Source organism: Lissotriton vulgaris, unplaced genomic scaffold (assembly GCF_964263255.1).
Source record: "Lissotriton vulgaris unplaced genomic scaffold, aLisVul1.2 SCAFFOLD_1561, whole genome shotgun sequence".
NCBI classification, from domain to species: domain Eukaryota; kingdom Metazoa; phylum Chordata; class Amphibia; order Caudata; family Salamandridae; genus Lissotriton; species Lissotriton vulgaris.
The window spans coordinates 151,594-172,798 of NW_028249242.1; the positions used below are offsets into that span (position 1 = coordinate 151,594).

General features: G+C 53.2%; 1 protein-coding gene across 1 annotated transcript in view; it reads left to right on the plus strand.

Moving 5' to 3' along the window:
• The window catches only part of LOC147663644 (uncharacterized), a 68,892-nt gene extending 47,975 nt beyond the window's left edge, over positions 1–20,917 (plus strand). The window contains exon 2 of the mRNA XM_086950299.1: positions 20,164–20,917. Within this exon, the coding sequence (XP_086806425.1) occupies positions 20,164–20,264 (101 nt within the window). The 3' untranslated portion in view covers positions 20,265–20,917. The remainder of the gene's footprint in view (positions 1–20,163) is intronic.
• Positions 20,918–21,205: the final 288 nt, after the last annotated feature.

Genomic DNA, 21,205 nt, shown 5'->3' on the forward strand with positions numbered 1-21,205 from the left:
TCCCCAGGAGGGTGGAGCCAGCATTGTGGTGGCAGAGCACAGCTACAGTTCAAGTCAAGAGCCACTCCTACCTCCCACTAAGGTGTAATCTGCGCATTCACCACCTGTCATCCCCCAGCCCTGTCACTCACACATCCCAGACAGTCAGATACACATACCAGCAGAGGCGGGTTGAATGGTTAGGCAAGCAAATGCTTACTTTCTAAAAGTAGCATTTGCAAACCCAGGATACTAAAATAAACTTTACTAAAAGAAATATTTTATCATCCTGAGTTCAGGCATACTAAACACGGCTCGCTACCATGCTCCTTGAGCCTGCTGGGATTATAGGGTGTAATAATTCCAGCAGCTCAGTCTGGCCTAATGGAGCAGGTAGCCTTCAATAGTGAAATACGGTTTTGGTTGTAAGTCACTACTAGGACATGCCACACACATCAGGGCTTGTCCTACCTTACACCTACAACGCACCCTGCCCGCAGGCCTACCATAGGGGTGACTAATATGTAGTCAAGGGAAGGTTCGGGGGCTGGCAAGTGGGGGCACTTGCCCAGCTAGCGTGACGGTACGAGACCGCACGCGGGTTCTGCGGTCGCAGTTCCCAGACACATCTTTACGGCTGCTTCGGTGGGTGGCGCAACCAGCGCTGCAGGCCCACCAGCAGTATTGGCATCTACAAGCCCCGGCACTCTCTAGTGCACTTTACTAGGGACTAACAGTAAATCCAATGAACCAATCATGGATACCAATCGCATGTACAATTTACAGTAGGGAGCACTTGCACTGCGGCACGGGTCAGCCGTGGCGCAGTGCCCTGAGTATCGGAAAACCAGCAAAACATCGGAGGCACATCAGCAAAAGGTGGAAGGGAGACTCAAGCCAAGGTGCCAGGTCTAACATGTGTCCCCTCCAGCTGAAATGTGGGGGGAACTACCCTTCCCCAGGGAGTTCCACATCACTAAGGCGGAAAAATCTGGACAGACCGTCAGCATTGGCGTGATCGGTGCCAGGGCGGTGTTCCACCGTAAAGTCCATACTCTGTAGAGAAATGGACCACCTCAACAGTTTCGGGTTCTCACCCCTCATTTGCATCAACCATCTGAGGGGCCTGTGGTCCGCCTGAACTCGGAAGTGAGACCCAAACAAGTAGGGTCTTAGCTTCTTCAGCGCCCAGACCACAGCAAATGCTTCACGCTCTATTGCACTCCACCTACTTTCCCGTGGAAGTAACCTCCTACTTATGAAGGCTATGGGTTAGTCAAAGCCCTCCTCAGTCATCTGTGAAAGAACAGCCCCTACACCATGCTCTGAAGCGTCTGTTTGCACTATGAATTCTTTGGAAAAATCCGGAGCCAGGAGCACGGGCGCCGTGCACATGGCAGTCTTCAGGGTGTCAAAAGCATTCTGACAGGTGTCAGTCCAAATCACATTCCTGGGCTGCTTCTTCGAAGTCAGCTCTGTCAAGGGGGTCACGATCGTGCCATAGCCCTTGACAAACCTCCTGTAATACCCAGTGAGCCCCAGGAAGGCTCTCGCTGCAGTCTGGGTCTTGCGGGGTTCCCAAGCCAGGATGGTCTCGATTTTGGGCTGCAAGGGTGCTACCTTGCCACTCCCAACTTGGTGTCCCAAGTACACCACTGAACCCTGCCCAATCTGGCACTTGCTTGCCTTGATTGTGAGGCCTGCTCTGCGCAGGGCCATCAACACTTCCCAGAGGTGTCGCAGGTGTTCTGGCCAGGTGCCACTGAACACCGCGATGTCATCCAGGTAGGCGGCACTAAACTCGTCCAGTCCAGCCAACACCTGGTTGACCAATCTCTGAAAGGTGGCAGGGGCATTCTTCATTCCAAATGGCATAACCCGGAACTGGAAATGCCCATCTGGTGTAGAGAATGCCGACCTCTCCTTTGCCCCATCGGTCAAGGCGATCTGCCAGTACCCAGACGTTAAATCAAACGTGCTGAGGAACTTGGCAGCCCCTAGCCGATCAATGAGCTCATCAGCTCTGGGGATGGGGTGCGCGTCAGTCTTCGTGACTGAATTGAGTCCTCTGTAGTCCACACAGAACCGGAGTTCGGGTGTGGCTCCCGGCGCAGCAGCCTTCGGAACCAAGACCACGGGGCTGGACCAAGGACTGCTGGAAGACTCAACCACCCCAAGGGCAAGCATCTTGGAGACCTCCTCCTTGATGCAGGCCCGGACCCTGTCAGTCACCCTGTAAGCCTTATGCTTCACAGGTAAGCTGTCTCCGGTGTCCACATCATGGACGCACCAATCTGTGACACTTGGAACCAGGGAGAACAGATCTGGAAACTGCCCCAGCAACTGGCGGCAGTCTTCCTGTTGTTCGGCGGTCAGGGTGGGTGAGAGGTTAACTCCATCCACTGACCCATCTTTCTCACAGGCCACCAAGAGGTCAGGAAGAGGCTCCGACTCCTCCTCCATTCCGTCATCAGTTGCCAACAACATGCCCACTTCGGACCTTCGCAAGTGGGGCTTGAGGCGGTTGACATGTAGGACCCGCAAAGGGTTCCTGGGCGTCTTCATGTCCACCAAGTATGTCACGGGGCTCTTGCGCTCCAAAACCTCAAATGGGCCTGTCCACTTATCTTGAAGGGCACAGGGCTCCACTGGGGCCAGGACATACACCTCTTGTCCAGGCTGAAGCTCGACCAGAGTGGCATTCTGGTCGTACCACCGCTTAATTTCCTCCTGGCTCGCTTCCAGATTTGCCTCGGCAAGTTGTCTGAAGCGTCTGGTCTGGTTTCTGAAGGCCAGCATGTAGCTATATACATTCTGGGGAGGTTTCCTGGGAGATTGCTCCCAGCCTTCCTTTACCAAACTCAGTGGTCCTCTCACGGGGTGACCGTACAGCAGCTCAAAGGGGCTGAACCCTAGGGACTTCTGTGGCACCTCGGGATATGCAAAGAGTAGGCATGGTTAGAGGACGTCCCACTTACGCCTCATCGGACCGTCTAGGCCCATGATCATGCCTTTCAGGGTTCGGTTGAATCTCTCAACCAACCCGTTACCTTGGGGATGGTAAGGCGTGGTGAACTTATACGTTACGCCACACTCTTGCCAAAGGGACTTCATATACTTGGATATGAAATTGGTCCCCCTGTCGCTCACCACCTCTAGAGGGAATCCCACTCGTGAGAAAATTCCCATCAGTGCACGTCCCACCACGGGGGCCGTCACTGTCCTCAGAGGGATGGCTTCAGGGTACCGGGTGGCATGATCCACCAAGACCAGGATGAACCTGTTGCCCATGGCTGTCTTGGGGTCCAGAGGCCCAACAATGTCAATACCCACTCGCTGGAATGGCGTACCGACCACAGGGAAGGGTTGGAGGGGAGCCTTGTTCTTCCCTCCGGTCTTCCCACTTGCCTGGCAAGTCGGACAGGTTCGGCAATGAGCGTCTGAACTCTTATGCATTTGGGGCCAGTAAAAGTGGGTGACAAGCCTGTCATAGGTCTTGTCCATCCCCAAATGTCCTGCTAAAGGCACATCGTGAGCCAGACCCAGTAGGAAGGCTCTGAACTTCTGGGTTACCACCAGCACACGGGCTGACCCAGGTTCAGCAGCCTTAGGCTCTGAATACAGGAGGTCGTTCTCCCAGTACACGTAATGTGTTTTGGCCTGAACACCATTGGCCTGGTCTGCAGCCTGCTGCCGCATACCCACGAGAGAAGGGCATTCTTTCTGCTCCTTGCAGAATTCCTCCCTGGAGGGTCCTCCTTCTTGCTGCCAATGGGTCAGCTCAGGCAGGTCCCCCAGTTCGGCAATCTGTTCCCCTGTAGGCTCCAGGGCATCCCCCTCAAGGTCTGCTTCCCCCTGGACCGTGGGAACTTCAGGGGCCGGTTTCCCGCGCCCCCTGCGCCTTCTCCCTAAGGCCGATTCCTGGGCCTCTCCTTCAGGCCCCAGGACCTCTTGATCACCCCTACTGGCTGCCATTGACCGGGTGGTCACGCACGCCCAGTCAGGCAGACCCACCATCCGCAGGTGAGTCGTCTTTTCCACCTTTTCCCAAGGGGAGTGCTCCAAGTCATTCCCTAGCAAACAGTCAACAGGCATGGTTTTTCTCACACAGACCTGCAGAGTACCAGAGACCCCCCCCCCACTCGAAGGGAACTTGAGCCATCGGACACTGACTCTCAGAATTATCAGCGTTGATAACCCTACAGTAGGCATGGGGTACAACCTGCTCTTGAGACACCAGGTGCTGCCTCACTGCAGTCACACTGGCTCCTGTGTCTCTAAGAGCTTCAGCTTCCTTCCCATTGATGATCACCACCTGCCCATATTTCTTAGTGTTAGAGGGCAGGTAGTTCGTAGGGATCATCTCACTGTCTCCTAGCGAGACTAGGGTCATCTGAACGGGATCTCCACCCCCCGGGACCATCACTTCTTCTCCTAAGTGAACACTAGTCACTTGACGGGGCGGAGCACCAGTGGGTGCGGGTTTTCCAAACAGGCGACACTTGGGGTCACTGGATATGTGCCCAGGCTCGCCACATTTGTAACAATTGAAGGGCCCCTTTGGAACAGGCTTACCTGTCGGGGCCCCATTCTGCTTTGGGGGTGGGGGAGGCTGAGAACCTTGCTGCGGGCTCCCCTGGGAACTACTTTGGGGGCCTTTTTGGAACCCTTTCTGTTTTCCCCCTTGTCCCCCCCACTCTTCTGCTGGGGACCCTGCCCACTCTTGGCGGAGTCTCCCACGGGACCCTTGTGGACCCTGGTGCTGAGCCAGCGGTCCGCCTCCTCAGCAAGCTTCCTCGGGTTGGACAGCTTGCTATCGATCAGGTGTTGGCGTAACTCAGGAAAACAGTGATCAGACAAGTGCTCCCATGCAATTAAATCAAAGAGACCTTGAAAATCATTCACTTTGCTACCCTTCACCCAACCATCCAGTGCTCTGCAAAAATAAGTCGCATACTCCACATACGTATTCCCAGGCCGCTTAGTACATCCCCTAAACTTCTGTCTATACATTTCAGGGGTGAGCCCGTACCTGCGCATTAAAGCTTCCTTCATGTGGGAATAGGATCTCTGATTCTCAATGGGCAAATCTAGCAAGGTATCTCGCCCTTCGCTAAGGAACCTTCCCCACAACCCCGCTCCCCAATCCTTGTCAGGGACCCGGTGGGAGGACATGGCTACCTCGTATGCCCTAAACCACTGTCCTATGTCATCCCCCTTAAAGAACTCCTTAACTACGTCCTTCGGGATGTGCACTCTTGACTCTACCTGCACTGGCGATGTGCTGCCACCAGAGGGAGGACGATCCAAGTCTCTCTCCTTGAGACTTATCTCCCTCACTTTCACTTCATAATCCATTTGGTGCTTTCGCTCTTCCAGCGCCATTCTTTTTGTTTCAAGCTCCAGTTGGATTTTCAATTCTGCCAGCTTTCTCTCGTGATTCCTTGTTTCCTTCCTGTCTGCCAGCTCCTCTGGCGACAGGCCTTTACCAAAGCTGTGCACGCTGTCCTGCCTTTCGAGATCCACCAGATCCATAGGTGCATTCTGCTCTTCAGTTGCATCTTGCTCCGCGAGGGCATCTTGATCCTCCGGGGCCTTTCTGGACTCTATCCAGGCTTTCAGGGCCTTGTAGAATTCTGGCTTATTCTTGCAACCAGCGTGCGGAACTTTGAGTTTCTTACAGAAAAACTTCAGCTCCGTCTTGGAGGTGGAGTGGGACGCCGCAAAGCTGGACAAATACTCAAACACCTCAGAGGTCGTGGACTCCGCTCCATCCAGGCTCTTCGTGCCTGGCATGGTTTTCGCACTCGGAATCTTCTTTCGGCAAAATTCAAAAAGCAAAGTCTGTGGCTAAGTAACTGGACCGTAATCCCTGTGTAGTGGTCAGAAGCTCAGGTATAGATATCGCAAGTGTAAATTCGAAAATCCTCACCGCTGCGTCCAATGTAGGAAGGGGGAGTCTCTAGTTGGCGCAGTGCAACACTAGCGACAAGCAGGGACTCTCTCTTCCTCGTCAGGGCTGAGGGTTACCTTCCAGACAACCTCTGCTTACCCTCTAGGTAGTGTGGCTTAAGCAGTCGTAGGCTAATCTTTGGGGCACATAGGGTTAAACACTTGCAATATTACACCTTCACAACCAACGCAACAGCGAAAGCAAAGTGAGGACCAGCCGCCGCTGGCCCGAACACCGTGACCGCAACTGCACCGGGAGCCCGAGAGCAAAGCGAAGGAGGACCCGTCCGGTCCGAGCTCTCGAGTTGACTGCGCAACGAGCAGCCAATCCACTTGCAAAGACGGACAGTTGCCCTGTGAGAATCCACTAGGTCGGTATCTTGCCCGACAGCTCAGCTGTGAGCGCACAGCTGCACCGGCACTTGGCTGGGTACGTCCTGCATTTGGGGACCGTACTGCCACCTGCCGCCATCACACAGCCGCCACCTCCAGGGTCGGAGCGGACGACGAGGAGAGGACCCTGCCGCCACAGAACACCGCTGCCCCGGATGACCCGTGAACTGCTCGGCTGAGAACCGCAACAAACAGCGACCCCGGGAAGGCAACGCGACGTGGGACAGATCCCCTGGAAGCCGCCTGCTCCACAAGAACTTTGTTGACACCGGCCTGAGGGCCCCAAGAGAACGCTTATTGCTAGAAAGAACTGTGGCAACTTGAACTAAGTAACTTGAAACCGATACCTTAAAGTGCGTTGACTGTATTCACAAGCCTGCTTAAAAACCTATATAAAGATATATATTTTTATAGAATACAGTCTGGTCTCGTTGTGTGGTGGGTTGGTTGTGAAGGTGTAATATTGCAAGTGTTTAACCCTATGTGCCCCAAAGATTAGCCTACGACTGCTTAAGCCACACTACCTAGAGGGTAAGCAGAGGTTGTCTGGAAGGTAACCCTCAGCCCTGACTAGGAAGAGAGAGTCCCTGCTTGTCGCTAGTGTTGCACTGCGCCAACTAGAGACTCCCCCTTCCTACACCATGCCACCGCAACACCACCGCGTATCGGGGGATCACTTGCTGCTTCTGCAGGAGGAAGTTTCGGCCCTCTTGGCCAAAGGGGCCATCAAGCGCGTTCCTGGGCCGGAAGTAGGACGTGGTTGCTACTCCCACTACTTTCTGGTACCCAAGAAGGGCAAAGGGGGCCTACGCCCTATCTTGGACCTGAGGAACGTCAACAGCTTCCTCCGGAAGGAGAAGTTCAAAATGCTGACTCTGGCTCAGGTCTTAGCTGCCCTGGACCCAGGAGACTGGGTGGTAGCGTTGGACTTGCAGGACACGTATTTCCACATCCCCGTCCTGCCGGCCCACCGGCGTTACCTGCGGTTCACGGTAGGCCACGAGCACTTTCAGTTTACCGTGCTCCCATTCGGCCTTACCAGCGCCCCACAGGTGTTCACGAAGGTGATGGCGGTGGTCGCAGCTCATCTGCGCAGGTTAGGGGTTTCAGTCTTCCCCTACCTCGATGACTGGTTGTTGAAGGCGGGCTCGCCCCAGACAGTCGTCCACCACCTCCAGACTACGGCAGACCTCTTGCACCAGCTGGGGTTCTCCATCAATGTGCCGAAGTCACACCTGTGTCCCTCTCAGAAGCTCCTTTTCATCGGAGCGGTTCTCGACTCGGCGCAGTTTCGGGTTTACCCACCCGAACAGCGGGTTCGGGATCTTCAGGCTCTGATTCCAATCTTCCATCCTTTATCCCGAGTTTCGGTCAGGTTGATGCTGCGTCTTCTGGGGCTGATGGCTTCCTGCATCCTTCTGGTGCAACACGCCCGGTGGAGGATGCGGGCTCTGCAGTGGTACCTGAAGTTTCAGTGGGCCCAGCATCAGGGCTGTAGGAGAGTAGGGTCTGCAATCCTATGATCACCCAGATTTTTTTGCTTTTGTTTCACTGGTTTACGACTTTCTCTGGCTGTGGGCCTGCCAATCAGACCCACAGCCTGGCTGTTCTCTTTCTAAATTACCTCATGTACCCTAGGTGCATCTACCAATTGGTACTGGGCCACCTTATCAGACCCTGTAACTCAGGGCATAGGTGTACCCAGGGCTGCCAGGGGCTGCAGCATGTATTATGCCACCCCTGGCTGGCCTCCTAAATTTGACACAACTGGCTGCATGACAGCTGGGGCAAAGTCGTGTAATCACCCTTTGCTGTAGGTGTAGTATACCTATACCTAACCCTAAAATGGACACACAGATTCCTATCAGTCACTCCTATGGCAGGCCTTGACAATCCTGAAGGCAGAGTGCTTGGAATCGTGTGAGATGGTGCTCCGGCACGAGCTGAGCCTGTCTGCAGCTTGCGGAATCAAGTCCTAATAGCTGTTCCATGATATCGCATACCATATACTCTTAAGTGCATTATAATCCTCGCGGTTAAATGCTATCTTTGGTATTGCTTTATCAAAACATGTCGAGTAAGGTGTCATACGAATTGGAATACTAACCCCTCGCCAATTCCACCGCGTGGGCTTGAATTTGCCAAGGCTTTGTTGCCCAATCCTGGGTCCAGCGACGCCGACAGCTTCTATCTTCGTGGGACAGCTCGATCCTCCATCCTGGTCGCCGACAACGCCTCCTGGTCCGTGAGATCTTCGAGTCAAGCGTCACCCACTCACCTTGTCGAGGTGGCTACCATCCGGTGCCCTCCTGGTGCCCACTGACTACTGGCTAGTAGTCTCGAACTTGGTCCCCTCTGCTTTCAGGTGTCATCTATCTTCGAGATCCAGGCTTGGATCCAACTGAACTTTCTTCACTGGTCACCGGCCAGCATCTTTTCTTCCGGCTCCTGGTCCGTCTACGAGGATTCCCGACGTCTTTTCAGACCTATGCAGCTGCAGCCCCTGGGCTAGGTAACTTCGGCATTTCGGTGCCCCAGCATAGCCTCACTATCCAAGGGTCAGAATCTACTTTCGTTTTCTCCCTACCAGGTCGGGTTCGCCCGAGAACACTAACTTTCTAATTCCTAGCTACCATAGACTTTTGTCCCGCATCTCGCGTGAGAGTGCACACACTGCACCCGAGTCCCCTAGGCCTCCTAGAAGTAATCTAACGATTCCCTAGTCAAGTCCTAGCGATTCCAAAAGCTATTAGTACTGTACTTACCTGCTAGGAATTTCGCATTCCACTTTCAGAGTATATGGTTTTCCGTGCCCCTCGGGCATTTGTATATACTGTGCTAACTTAAGTATTTTTGTAAGAGTTTTGGTTTGTGCTTAGTACCCTGTCCTCATAAAGAGTACAGGGCTGTTGTGATCTTTAAATAAATAACTGTTTATTTTCATAACACTTGTGTGGTGTCCTTTCACTTGGTATTCAAGGGGTATATGTGTGGTAAACAGCTGGCTTAACGCGCCCTCTCGAGTCTTTAGCCTTAGACTGCTCGTATCCACGCTACTAGGATAGCTGGTCTATAAGGTTGACTTACAACCAATCATCAATAAGGGTTGCTGGACTGATACATAGTGTTCACTAGAATAGTGAGCACTGCATATCAGGCCACCTTCTCACAAGGGCAACCTGTCCAACCATGTCCTGATCTCGGAGGGCACTGCGAGACAGCTGCAGTGGTGGCTCAAGAACCGCGATCGGGTCAGCGGCAGATTCCTCTCCCTTCCCCAACCGGAGCACGTAGTTGTGACGGACGCGTCCCTCCAGGGCTGGGGAGGCCAAATTGGAGAGGCGGAGATCAGAGGCCTCTGGTCTCCGGCGGAGTCCCGGCTCCATATCAATCTTTTGGAGCTGCGGGTGATTTGTCTAGCACTGAAGGCATTCCTCCCCTCTATCCGAGGGAGTGTAGTGCAGGTGTTCACGGACAACACCACCGTCATGTGGTACTGCAACAAACAGGGCGGGGTGGGGTCTTGGACCCTCTGCCATGAGGCTCTGCGCCTCTGGCAATGGCTGGAACATCAGGGCGTGACTCTGGTGGTTCAACACCTGACCGGTTCTCTGAACGCCAGGGCGGACAAACTCAGCCTCCGGTGCATGATGGATCACGAATGGCGTCTGAACTCTGACGTGGCGAAAGGTCTCTTTCTACAGTGGGGAGAGCCTTGGTTAGATCTATTCGCCACCGAAGAGAACGCGCAATGTGATCAGTTCTGCGCGTTGGAATTTCCAAGGCGGCACTCGCTCGGAGACGCTTTTCGTCGCGAGTGGAGCTGCGGTCTGTTGTACGCTTTTCCTCCTATACCACTTCTGCCCAGAGTGCTGAAGAAGATCAGGCGGGACCGGGCACAAGTCATCCTTGTGGCTCCGGACTGGGCACGAAGGTACTGGTATCCCGAACTACTCAGTATGTCAGTCGATCCCCCGGTTTGTCTGCCTCTTCAGGAGGACCTTCTGTCGCAGCAGCAGGGGACGGTCCTCCACCCGAACCTGTCCAGTCTCCACCTCCATGCTTGGAGATTGAGCGGCGACAGTTGAGGCCATTTGACTTGCCTCCTGAAGTTTGCAACATCATTCTGGCAGCCAGGCGTCCCTCCACAAAGTCGGTATACGCCTGCAGGTGGAACAGATTTGTGGCATGGTGCACAGCAAAGGCTGTGGATCCCCTTAATGCCCCTCTTTCTGAGGTTCTCCTCTTTCTTCTTTCTCTTGCCCAGCAGGGCTCTGCACTGGGCACTATCAAGGGCTACCTTTCTGCCCTTTCAGCCTTTCTGAGGCTGCCTGATCAACCTTCTTTGTTCAAGTCCCCTATCGTTAATCGGTTCCTGAAGGGCATCACACATACGTTCCCTCCTGTTCCCTTCGTGATGCCTCAATGGGCCTTGAACCTGGTTCTTACATTTCTGATGTGCGCTCCCTTTGAGCTACTTCACAACTGTCCTCTTCGCCTTCTCACTTTGAAGACTGCCTTCCTGGTAGCCATCACCTCTGCCAGGAGAGTGAATGTAAATGTAATGTAAATGTATAGGCATTTATATAGCGCACTACTTACCCGAAGGGTCCCAAGGCGCTTCGACCGCTGCGAAACCCTTCCTGGCTTCCCTGAGAGATGGTCCCTTAATGGGTATCTCCAGGGTGAGACCAGGCATCCCCGGCGGTCTGGTGGGGCCGTTAGTGAAGATGAGGCAAGCTAATGCCCAGAGTTGCCGAGTGTGATCGCTGATCAGAGTGGGCACCGAGGCGAGAGAATTATCGAGTCCGCTGACCCTGGTCCAGAAACCTGCCGCGCCGGGAATCGAACCCTGGTCCCGGGCCGTCCTCTGCTCTCGGACAAGGTTGTTGTTAGACCCGGGACCCCGGGCTGGCCAAGGCTCACGCCAAAGTCAGTCAGGGATCACCAAGTCTAAGTCAGGGCAAGGAAGTTACACACCAAGATAACCCCTGCTTACCCTCTAGGTAAAGTGACGTGAGCAGCAAGGCTAATCACGGAGGCGATGTCTAAAGCGTTTGCGCGGGCACCCAGCAACAACACCCAAGCCCCACCACAAAGGAAACTCCACACAAGGTTATATAAAAAAATAGCCTTTGTATTATAGTAAAAACACATTAGATAACGCACACACTTTACATCTGAAAGAAACACGTTAGTGTTAGATTCCTTACCTTAGAATATCCCCAGGCATCAGTCTGGATCCGGAAACTTTTGCGTAGCAGTACCCCTGCGCGTCGGTAGGCGTCGTCTGCAGGCGTCCCCTGCGGCTCCGCGTCCATCGTAGGCGTCGTGCGCCGTGATGACGTCGCTGGAGTATATAGACGCCGCCTCCGCGCGCTGACGTCAGTTCTTCTTTTTTCCGCGCCAGTGGACGCAGATCTGAAGAGCAGTACTCCGGTCTTTTGACCAAGTTTTTCGATAGTTATTTCTCTCTTTGTGCCTGATAGGATGCCTGTGTTCAAGCACTGTGATGACTGTGAGCGCACGATGTCGGTCACAGACCATCACCGCCTCTGTCTCCGGTGTCTGGGCCCCGACCACGACGTGGACTCCTGTGTCGACTGCCGGGCCCTCACCAACAAGGCTAGGCGGGAGCGGTCCCGCAAGCTACTGGAGCTCCGGGTGTCGGCCCCACGTCGGGACCGGGAGCGGTCCCGGTCCGGCCGGAGGTCGAGAGAGCGTTCGAGGGAGCGGTCGCGGAGCCGCGCCGAGCGTTCCGGAAGTCGACACCACTCGTCAGGCTCATCAGGTAAGAAGCACAAGAAGTCGGGGCGTCGTCATCGTACCCCCGACTCCCCCCGACGCTCGCGCGATGCGGCCGGGGGCTCGGGTGACCCCAACCCCGCGGCTCCGCGAGAGTCGCCGGCGTGGCCTGCCTCATACCCTCCGGTCCCTGGGCACGGCACGGCGCGACGCCTGAGGAGATCGAGGCGTTCCTCATGGCCATGAGGGCGCTTGCTTCTCTGACGGGGCCTACGGCGCCTTCGGGCCCAGTGCTACCGTCTGGGGGCCCTGGCGGTTCGGGTGTCCCTGCCTCGGCGCCGTCGGGTGCTCCAGCCCCGGCGCCGCCGACGGCTCCGACCCGGCGCCGCAAGGGCCTTCGGGATCGGCGCCGGCTGGTTTTCCGGCCTCCCCGGCGCCGTTACCATCGGGGTTACCCCCGACGCCGCCCCCGCGCGGCGCCGGTTCTCCGGTGCCGGCTCCGGCCGGCGGCGGGGTTCCGGCGCCGGCTCCGGGCGGCGCCGTTCCCCTACCTTCCCCGACGCCGGACGCGGAGCCGGACCGGCGTCGCTCGACGCCGGTCCCGGCGCCGATGGGGCCCATGAACCCTGAGGAGCCGGTCTACATCGTTGACTCCGAATACGGAGAAGATGAAGAGTTCGGTGAGGGTTGGGAGGGGTCCGAGGACCCTCTGTCACGCGAGTGCCAGTATGACCCGGACTGGACAGGTGACTTGGGGGATGCCAGTGGTCTGGACGACTCTCCTAACCCTGGTTTGATCTCTCCTCCTTCCGTGGCATCGGTGGAGGGAGCTGCCTATTCTGTGGTGCTGATGAGGGCTGCCAAGGCCTTACACCTTGAGCTCCCCGTCGCGGCCGTGAGGCCTAACATCCTCACCGAGGTCTTCAAACCGCAGTCATGCCCACAGGAGCCACTGCTGCCGTTTAATGAAGCCTTGTCAGACGTTCTGTTGGGCACGTGGTCCAGGCCCGCTTCAGGTGCGCCTGTTGATCGGAACGTGGCCAGGCGCCACCGTCCTTGTCCGGACGACCCCAAGTTCCTGTCTACCCACCCCACTCCTGAGAGTCTGGTGATCCAAGCCTCGACCTCCCAGTCCGCATTCCCGTCGGCCCCGCCCGACCGGGAATCCAAGAGGTATGACCAATTTGGCAAGAAGGTCTTCTCGTCCATTAGTTTGGGTCTGCGGTCTTGCAACACCGCTTGCCTCTTGGGCCGCTACACCCAATCTGTGTGGGATACGGTCGCGGAACTGCTGCCGGAATGCCCCATGGAGGTGCGGGCAAAACTCGGTCAAGCTGTGGCTGAGGGCCGGGATGCAGCTAAATATTCGATACGGTGTGGTCTTGATACGACCGACTCGCTGGGCAGGGCTATGTCAACGACGGTGGCGATTCGTCGCCACGCCTGGCTCCGATCCGCCAATTTTTCGGCTGATGTCCAGAATACCTTGATGGACATGCCGTTTGATGGCTGTCACCTGTTCTGTGACAAGGCGGACCACGCGCTGGAACGCTTCAAGGACTCCAGGGTCACGGCCAAGTCCTTGGGTCTCTCGACCCAGCGTCAGCAAACGGGTTCGTTTCGTCCCTTTCGTGGCCAAGGAAGGGGCGCCCCCACACGTGCTGCCAGCCACGCGCCGCAACAATCCTTTCAACGCGGTGGCGGCCGTGGAAACCGCCGTGGTAGCGGTCGGGGACAACGGCGGGGTCAGACCACACCTTCCCCCGCAGCATCTACCCCTAAATCCTCCTAGTCCTTGCTTTCGGCCCCATGTGACGCCAGTGGGTGACAGGGTTCGCCATCACCACGCTCACTGGCGCACGATCACTTCGGACAGGTGGGTGCTGCAAATCGTCCGAAGGGGCTACTCCCTCCCCTTCGAGACCTCTCCTCCAGCCATGCCACCGCAGAACCACCGTGTGTCGGGGGACCACTTGACACTTCTGCAGGAGGAAGTTACGGCCCTCTTGGCCAAGGGGGCCATCGAGCGCGTTCCTGGGCCAGAAGTAGGGCGTGGTTGCTATTCCCACTACTTTCTGGTACCCAAGAAGGACAAAGGGGGCCTACGTCCTATCTTGGACCTAAGGAACGTCAACGGCTTCCTCCGGAAGGAGAAGTTCAAGATGTTGACGTTAGCTCAGGTCTTGGCTGCTCTAGACCCACAAGACTGGATGGTAGCGTTGGACTTGCAGGACGCCTATTTTCACATTCCCGTCCTGCCGGCCCACCGGCGTTACCTGCGGTTCACGGTAGGCCTGGAGCACTTTCAGTTTATCGTGCGCCCCACGGGTGTTCACAAAGGTGATGGCGGTGGTCGCAGCCCATCTGCGCAGGTTGGGGGTGTAGGAAGGTACCTCCTGACTATGGTTGCCCCCAACTTTTTGCCCTGTGTTTTAGCTGGTTTTGGACATAGTCGACCTGGGATCCTGCCAATCAGGACCCCAGGCCTACTGCTCTCTCTGTAAAATGGATTCGATGTACCCTAGGTACATTTCCAATTGGTACTGGGCCACCTTATCAGACCCTGTAACTCAGGGCATAGGTGTACCCAGGGCTGCCAGGGGCTGCAGCATGTATTATGCCACCCCTGGCTGGCCTCCTAAATTTGACACAACTGGCTGCATGACAGCTGGGGCAAAGGCGTGTAATCACCCTTTGCTGTAGGTGTAGTATACCTATACCTAACCCTAAATGGACACACAGATTCCTATCAGTCACTCCTATGGCAGGCCTTGGCAATCCTGAAGGCAGAGTGCTTGGAATCGTGTGAGATGGTGCTCTGGCATGAGCTGAGCATGTCTGCAGCTTGCGGAACCAAGTCCTAATAGCTGTTCCATGATATCGCATACCATATACTCTTAAGTGCATTATAATCCTCGCGGTTAAATGCTAACTTTGGTATTGCTTTATCAAAACATGTCGAGTAAGGTGTCATACGAATTGGAATACTAACCCCTCGCCAATTCTGGCGACGGGGTTAGCATTCCACCCTTCTAGAGGGACACGACATGTATGTAACTGTGAACCCCGGTTAAAGTTAACTGAAGCCTCAGCTCCACAAAATGGATGCTGCCACCACAGACACGAGTCTGACCTCCTGCTGCTGGGAGTCCTTCCAGCGAGGGAGGCCTGGACAAAGGGTTTCCTGTCCGGGGCGGTGCTAGCACCGTCCCAGACATGGTTTTGTGTATCCTGGGTAGGCAGGGCTTTTCAGGAAGGTGACTGCTGAGTGGCACCCCGGTGCTCACTACGCATAGGCCGGTCAGAACCAGTTCCAGGGGCACACCAGCCCCTGGCCTGGGGAAGTCCGGCATGGCAGAGGGGTGTAACCACCCCCCTCCTAGTCCCACCCATAGGCAGGACCTAGTCACCGGGTCAGCCCCCTTTTTTAGTATAAAGATGGGAGCGGGCCCCCTGTTAAAATTAGATCATCTTTGGAATCAAGACACGACTTTCTGCGAAAGGACTTAGAGATTTCTTCCTCAAGATTCTCCCTTGTGGCTAAGGAGTAGTCACCCTGCATCCGCAGGCACCATCCTAAAGAACACTGCGGTCTGCTGCAAGTCCTTCATCACGAATCCGACGACCCAGCTCGACGAGACCCGGCTTCCCTGGCACCTCTGACCTCTACTCACCTCTACAGCCAAGCTGAGAACCGTGAGTGCGACGAGACCTCAAGGGACCGACGATCGCCAAGACTGCACGACATCTTTACTGCAAGCCCACCATGTCCTCCACGGGTGAGTGCTTTGGGGTCCGAGAAGCCCCGACCCTGCGCAGCTCCAGCACCCAAGGTCAGCCTCCCTGCATCTCCACGATCTGCGTGGGGCCCTTCTGCTGTTTGCTGTGCACCGCGTTGTTTGGCTACTAGCCGGCTGGCTTGTGGCCTTCTGAACGACGCCCGACGACATCACTGCTGCTGGTCTGGTTGCTCCAGACTGGCCCTTGCTTCCTTCTTGAAGAGAGGCACCCCGGACCCTCCTGGTCCACACCAGACGCCATTTTAGGTCCACCGCGTGGGCTTGAATTTGCCAAGGCTTTGTTGCCCAATCCTGGGTCCAGCGACGCCGACAGCTTCTATCTTCGTGGGACAGCTCGATCCTCCTTCCTGGTCGCCGACAACGCCTCCTGGTCCGTGAGATCTCCGAGCCCAGCGTCACCCACACGCCTTGTCGAGGTGGCTACCATCCGGTGCCCTCCTGGTGCCCACTGACTACTGGCTAGTAGTCTCGAACTTGGTCCCCTCTGCTTTCAGGTGTCATCTTCCATCGATCCAGGCTTGGATCCACCGAACTTTCTTCACTGGTCGCCTGCCAGCAACTCCTTTCTTCCAGGCTCCTGGTCCGTCAACGAGGATTCCCGACGTCTTTTGAGTCCTATGCAGCTGCAGCCCCTGGGCTAGGTAACTTCGGCATTTCGGTGCCCCAGCATAGCCTCACTATCCAAGGGTCAGAATCTACTTTCGTTTTCTCCCTACCAGGTCGGGTTCGCCCGAGAACACTAACTTTGCAATTCCTAGCCACCATAGACTTTGTCCCGCATCTCGCGTGAGAGTGCACACACTGCACCCGAGTCCCCTAGGCCTCCTATAAGTAATCTGAAGGTTCTATAGTCAAGTCCTAGCGATTCCAAAGCCTATTAGTACTGTACTTACCTGCTAGTAATTTCGCATTCCACTTTTCAAGTATATGGTTTTCCGTGCCCCTCGGGCATTTGTATATACTGTGCTAACTTAAGTATTTTTGTAAGAGTTTTGGTTTGTGCTTAGTACCCTGTCCTCATAAAGAGTACAGGGCTGTTGTGATCTTTAATAAATAACTGTTTATTTTCATAACACTTGTGTGGTGTCCTTTCACTTGGTGTTCAAGGGGTATATGTGGTATAACAGCTGGCTTAACACGCCCTCTCGAGTCTTTAGCCTTAGACTGCTCGTATCCACGCTACTAGGATAGCTGGTCTATAAGGTTGACTTACAACCAATCATCAATAAGGGTTGCTGGACTGATACATAGTGTTCACTAGAATAGTGACCACTGCATATCAGGCCACCTTCTCACACTGATCAGCCTTCTTTGTTCAAGTCCCCGATTGTAACGAGATTCTTGAAGGGCATCACACACATGTATCCACCTGTTCCGTTTGTGATGCCTCAGTGGGACTTGAACCTGGTTCTTACCTTTCTGATGTGTGCTCCCTTTGAGCCCCTTCATTCTTGTCCTCTCCGTCTCCTGACTTTAAAGACGGCCTTCCTGGTTGCCATCACCTCTGCCAGGAGAGTGAGTGAGCTCCAGGCTCTTTCTGTCCAACCTCCTTTCCTGTCCATTCATCCTGACAAGGTGGTTCTAAGGACTAGACTTTCTTTCCTGCCCAAAGTAGTTTCTGCTTTTCACATTGGGCAGTCCATCACCCTCCCCTCCTTCTTCCCGCCTCCGCATCCTTCAAAGGATGAAGAGCGGCTCCATCGTCTGGACCCAAAACGTGCGCTTTCCTTTTATGTGGATCGCACACGCCAGTTCCGGGTGGATGACCAACTGTTTGTTGGCTACGTGGGTGCGAAGAAGGGACGGGCGGTGTGTAAACGAACCATCTCTCGGTGGGTCGTTCTGTGCATTAAAGCGTGCTACTCTTTGGCTCGGAAGGAGCCTCCTGTTGGGCTGAGGGCCCATTCCACTCGGGCAACGGCTGCTACTACTGCCCTGGGCCGGGGAGTCCCTTTGCAGGACATTTGCCAGGCGGCTACGTGGGCCTCGCTGCACACCTTTGCGAGGCACTACTGCCTGGACAGTCAAGTCCGGAGGGATGGCTTCTTTGGCCGTTCTGTTCTCCAGGACTTTCTGGTGTAGGAATGTATTGGTTCGCAGACCCACCACCGGGGTTGGTATTGCTGGGGTATCTATTCTAAGGTAAGGAATCTAACACTAATGTGTTTCTTTCAGATGAACAAGTTACTTACCTTCGGTAACGATATATCTGTAAGAAACCTTAGTTAGTGTTAGATTCCTTACCGAACCCACCCATCCTCCCCGTTCTGCGAACTGATACCTAGGGTTAAGGACATCCCTTTCAGGGCCCTAGTTTCAAATGGCACCAGTGTTGGTTCTCACATGGCTCTGCGTTTTCTGGCGCGGAAAAGCTGTGTACAAAGAACTGACGTCAGCGCGCGGAGGCGGCGTCTATATACTCCAGCGACGTCATCACGGCGCACGACGCCGACGACGGACGTGGAGCCGCAGGGGACGCCTGCAGACGACGCCTACCGACGCGCAGGGGTACTGCTACGCAAAAGTTTCCGGGTCCAGACTGACGCCTGGGGATATTCTAAGGTAAGGAATCTAACACTAACTAATGTTTCTTACAGATATATCGTTACCGAAGGTAAGTAACTTGTTCAGATTCCTTACCGACCCACCCATCCTCCCCGTTCTGCGAACCGATATCTAGGGTTAAGGTCATCCCCTTTCAGGGCCCTAGTTTCATGGCACCAGTGTTGGTTTTTGGCATAGCTCCGCGTTTCTGGCGCGGAAAAGCTGTGTCTAAGAACTGACGTCAGCACGCGGAGGCGGCGTCTAAGTACGATTACGTCATCACGGCGCCGACGACGGACGTGCAGCCGCAGGAGACGCCTACCGATGGGCAAGGGTACTGCTACGCAAAAGTTTCCGGATCCAGTCTGACGCCTGAGGATATTCTAAGGTAAGGAATCTATCACTAACTAATGTCTCTTACAGATATATCGTTACACAAGTAGTAACTTGTGCGTCAGCGTGCGAGGGCGGCGTCTAAGTTCTCCGGCGATGTCATCCCGGCGCCCAAGACGCTGACGATCGACACGAAGCCGCAGACGACGCCTACCGACGTGCAAGGGAACTCCTACGCAAAAGTTTCCGGATCCAGTCTGACTCCTGGGGGTATTCCAAGGTAAGGAATCTAATACGAACTACTGTTTCTTACAGCTATATCATTACTTGAAGGTAAGTACATTGTGCGTCTCTACAAGAAAAGACTTTACGGAAGGTAAGTAACCTGTTCTTTTAAATCTCATTGATTTCAAAAGCGAACAGACCTCTTTTTGTAGCTTGATTTTGTTAATACATCCTCTGCATTTCGGATATACATTTGAAGAAATGCAAAATGTTGATTATGATTTTTTTCCAAATTGGGTGGTATCCCATTGAAAATATTAGTTATATTTTAGGGCATGCGACAATGCCTGGAATTTTCCAGGTCAGCGGTTGGATGCATAAAGTAGAGGTATGTGTTTCTTCAAATGTAGCTGGCAGCACGCCCTGGTCTTGGTGTCAAAGCAGCAGTACTCTCAACATCTTTTTTTTAAATGTGGCTGACTCGTGTGATCTTTTAAACAATATCACCTTTGTTGTTTTGCGGCCCATTGCTAGGTGTGAACTACCTGCTATCTACATAAAAAAACATTGTAACTGCATAGCAACACCTGCAAAAACCTCAAACATTTCCAGATGTGATTTTAAGTCCCAACTATAACAGACACCTTTTATGCAACATAAATGTATGCATTTAGGAATTATTATTTAGTTTGTAAATAAACGCAGTACAGGCTTGGTGCTAAATGAGTACTGAAAAAGCTATCTAATTCTCATTTGTCTGTGCAGTACTGCTGCTTTTGGGGATTTGAATGTCTTTCACCTATAGGTTTATTAATGGGTCACATTCAGAATGGCATGTGGTATACTGCATGGCAATAGATAGTACTCCATAATATTTGCACCAGATCATCTTGCACCTGTGCGCTGCCTCCTGTCGAGTATGTGATTTCTTTCCTACATACGGCTGGACAGTTACCTTACTTGTGTGTAAAGGCAAATTTAAAACCGGTTGAAACAACAAATATGCACTTGTTAAGCCACTGGTTCTCTGCTCTACTGGTCGAAGGTCTGTAGGAAAAACTCGAGATCACCACTAGCTAGGCATTTTAATGATTGATTTCCCTGTTTCTGGTAATTTTAGGTCATACATTAATTGAAAAATTACGAAAAGAAGCTAATAGAATATACTCTTGTATCCTTCTATCTTCAATAGATGCAAAGTCTACTGAAACCGTGCCAGAAAAAGACCCCAACGATGAATGCTGGTTTGCTCCATCGAAAAGTGAAAAAGCACAAGAATGTAGACCATCTTAAGGGAGAACCAGATTTTCAATAGCACTTTCTCTACACAATCTCATGTACAGCTTTTCTTTTTAATGTATTATCCACATGTTTATTTCTTCGGTCTGTTTGCTACTTTCTTAATAGCTTTGCTTTTATTTCTATGTGTGATAAAACATCATGTTTGTCTTATTTCAAGTTTATTTCACCTGTCTATATTTAAAATACCCCTTAGGTATTCATCAGATGCGCTTATAATTCACTTTTATTTATAAATATTTTGACGGTTTAACCAAAGTAAATGTATAATTTGATGTCTGTGCCAAATAGACTTATTTTGTTGGCGCTCAGAATATAATGTGAACGTGCACCAATTAATGAGCAGTTTTTGCTTTCTTTTGCACTTTTTTATGTAAAGTTTTTTGCCAGGATTTGTTGTTTAATCTTGGGTTAATAATTATTTTGCTCACAAAGTGACTTGGTGAACTGTAAAAGTTAAAAAAAAAACCCTTAAGGAAGTTTACATGTAAATCTTGATTTTCTTATCTTCAGTGCAGAACATAATGGTGAACACATCATTTCTCGTAGTAACCTAATAGTTTTCTGTTTTTCCAGATGTCTGTAAGGCATGTGTTTCCTTGCACATAAATGTTATACATTTTTTAACGACTAAATAAAATTGTGGTAAAATTATGGCTTGGTCTTGTTTAATTAGCACAAGGCATCTCATTATATTTTCTCTCCTAGTTTTGCCACAGCAAAAAACGAACATTGAATGTATCTGTTCAAAATGTAGCGGCAGTGCAGTAGAAGCTAGTTAACAGTAGAGGGAACAAGGATTGGTAAATCCAAAAAGGAAGGCTAGCATTTTCCATTAAAATCCACGCCTCCTTGCTTTTCTAGTGTTTAACCCGTTCCGTGCTCGCGTCGGCCAACGGCCGTTGTGAGCACTACCTTGCTAGTGCTAAGCACGT